We start from the raw sequence: 2,170 nt of genomic DNA on the forward strand, positions 1-2,170 counted from the left end.
ATAACCCCCACTATCATGGTAAATCCCACATCTGGTTCTCATCTCACACTGTTATCACTCCATAGTCTTCACTGGACATGCAGTCAAAACCAGGCCATCCCTTGGATGTGAAACCAGTGAGAACAATGAGGTAGATGGCCAGCCCACAGAAGAACCGCCGATGGGTGTAACTGAACTGAAGAGGAATTCAGCCTCTCGTTTGCTTGTGCGCTTCTAGTTAAACTCAGTTGAATGGCACCTCTTTATAAGATTGATTGTTTTCTAATTTACTTCGAACGTGGGGCACTTTCTATGTACTCCTGGTGCATGCCCTCTCCCTTCTGTAACTGTGGCTGTGACTTGGTGTGTAGCAGAATTGGATAAAAGCCTGGTGCTTAACCTTACTCTGGATTTCTGGGTATTTCATCATCAGAAGAAGACCCCACCGCACCGTGGTAGAAGTTGTCTCAGTGCCAGCAGCAAAGAGGTCCAGGGTTGAGAACAGCAGGTTCTCGTTGTGAAAGTAGGTGCGAGGGTTTCTTGACTCCTTCAAAACACACCGGGAATGCTCATTAGATCCATAGCAAGTAAAGCCAGTAACCCTGCATAGTAAATCTAAATGCCTTTCAGCTTTTAATGGGTTTGAGCCTCATTTTATCTTTTCACTTTTAAGGGAAGACAAGAATGTAGTTCAGTCTAAGCACCAAACTTATAAGAATTTGCTGAGTTGAAAATAAGCAAGCAGTGCTAGAGGAATAATCCTGAACAGTAAGCAGACCTTCAGTCACTGTGATAGGATGTTTCTGTGCAAATCCCTGTCTGCTAGCAGTGATTCTATTGCTTTCACACCATGAATTTCCATGGGACTTCTCTGCACATTAGGTCACTTGGTCAACAATATCACTAGAATTATTCAGAAATCAACAGGCGACTCGGTGGGAGCACAGGCAGATGGAGGTAGCCCTGGTATACGGCTATTCTGATCACAGTAAGTCTAGCATTCACATTCACCCCCATTCCCTACCAGATGTTCTGCATTAATAAATGAAGCAAAAGCTAACAGAAAGCAAAGACGCGGGTTATGCCGAAGCTTAGCTGTAGAATACCTGCTGTTGTTTCATCAGAAATGCATCAACAAAGCCTGTTAAGTTATTTGCATTGAATTCCTGCCTGTGTTCCTGAAAGAACTTCTGCAAAAAGGTGTTCAGCTCATCCACGTTCCGCTGCACGGTCCTCGGGGCGCCGAACAGAAAGCCAACGGAGGGGTAGAAATTATATAACTGGCAGAAAACAAAAGGATTCGTGTTCACTGGCATCCTGGACACCTCCCAGAGCTGCAGTCTGTGGAAGGGAGGAGCTGGTATAGCACACGACACCGTGGACTGTCTCATGCTGGGGGTCTGTCAGCGACCACGGTGTGATTCTCAGAGAGGGCAATGAAAAATCCCCAAGGGACTCCTAGCTAATTCATGTAAAATCCTTGATTTGCTATAAAAAATGCCTTCCTGATCCTTAAAGGAGAGCAAGTGATGCCCTGAAGCATCTTGATTGGAAGGTCACAGCGACCCTAACTTGGCTTATACAGCCAAAATGTATGGGTGGCTACAAAGCTCTCATGTCTTTGGGAGCCTCCTTCCTACTTGTCCCCTTGGGCGTTCATGCAGGAAGCATCCAGAAGGCTATGCCTAGCATCCTTTGAGTGACAGAGGTAGGACCCACTATGGGGAGTCAGACCAGGGGTGTATGTAGGGCAGTCCTGGCAGCAGGGGGAGGAGTACACTGATGCTTAAAGAAGCAAGGATCTGCAACGGCACTGTTCCAGCGAACCGCAGGCACCACTGGTTGATTCTGGCTCCTGACCCCTGCACCCCTCCGCGCCCCCAGCACTTCTCTCAGCATCAAACCCAGCAGTTAGCCCTTTGTGTATTCACACTTACCAGCACCATAGGGGAGCCCAACAGTTTGGTGTTTTCATTTATCAACTTCAGCAAAGTTAGAAATACGGGATCGTTGTATTCGAACCTCTCTCCAAACAATATAGAGCAGATGACATTGGATACGGCGCTGTTCAGTATTACCTTGGTGTCAAAGGGCATCCCTGTGTTTCCAGCAATGAAAGGAAATCAGTTTAGGAGTCACACTTGTGTGGGGGATGTGCCGGTTTCACTCTGCCGGGCAGGAACGCTCCATC

General features: G+C 47.2%; 1 protein-coding gene across 2 annotated transcripts in view; it reads right to left on the reverse strand.

The window, feature by feature from the left end:
• Positions 1–2,170, reverse strand: part of LOC102380919 (cytochrome P450 2K4-like) — a 4,602-nt gene that overhangs the window by 1,601 nt on the left and 831 nt on the right. The window contains exons 2-4 of one of the 2 annotated variants that reach the window (XM_025212369.1): positions 1,917–2,077; positions 1,086–1,259; positions 385–526 (exon numbers count right to left, since the gene is read on the reverse strand). In XM_025212369.1, coding sequence (XP_025068154.1) covers positions 385–526; positions 1,086–1,259; positions 1,917–2,075 — 475 coding nt within the window. In that variant the 5' untranslated portion in view covers positions 2,076–2,077. Of the gene's footprint in view, positions 1–384; positions 527–1,085; positions 1,321–1,916; positions 2,078–2,170 lie in introns of those variants that run through there. The other variant, XM_025212370.1, reaches the window with a different exon arrangement.

The sequence above is a fragment of the Alligator sinensis genome, unplaced genomic scaffold (assembly GCF_000455745.1).
Source record: "Alligator sinensis unplaced genomic scaffold, ASM45574v1 scaffold1517_1, whole genome shotgun sequence".
Lineage (NCBI taxonomy): Eukaryota > Metazoa > Chordata > Crocodylia > Alligatoridae > Alligator > Alligator sinensis.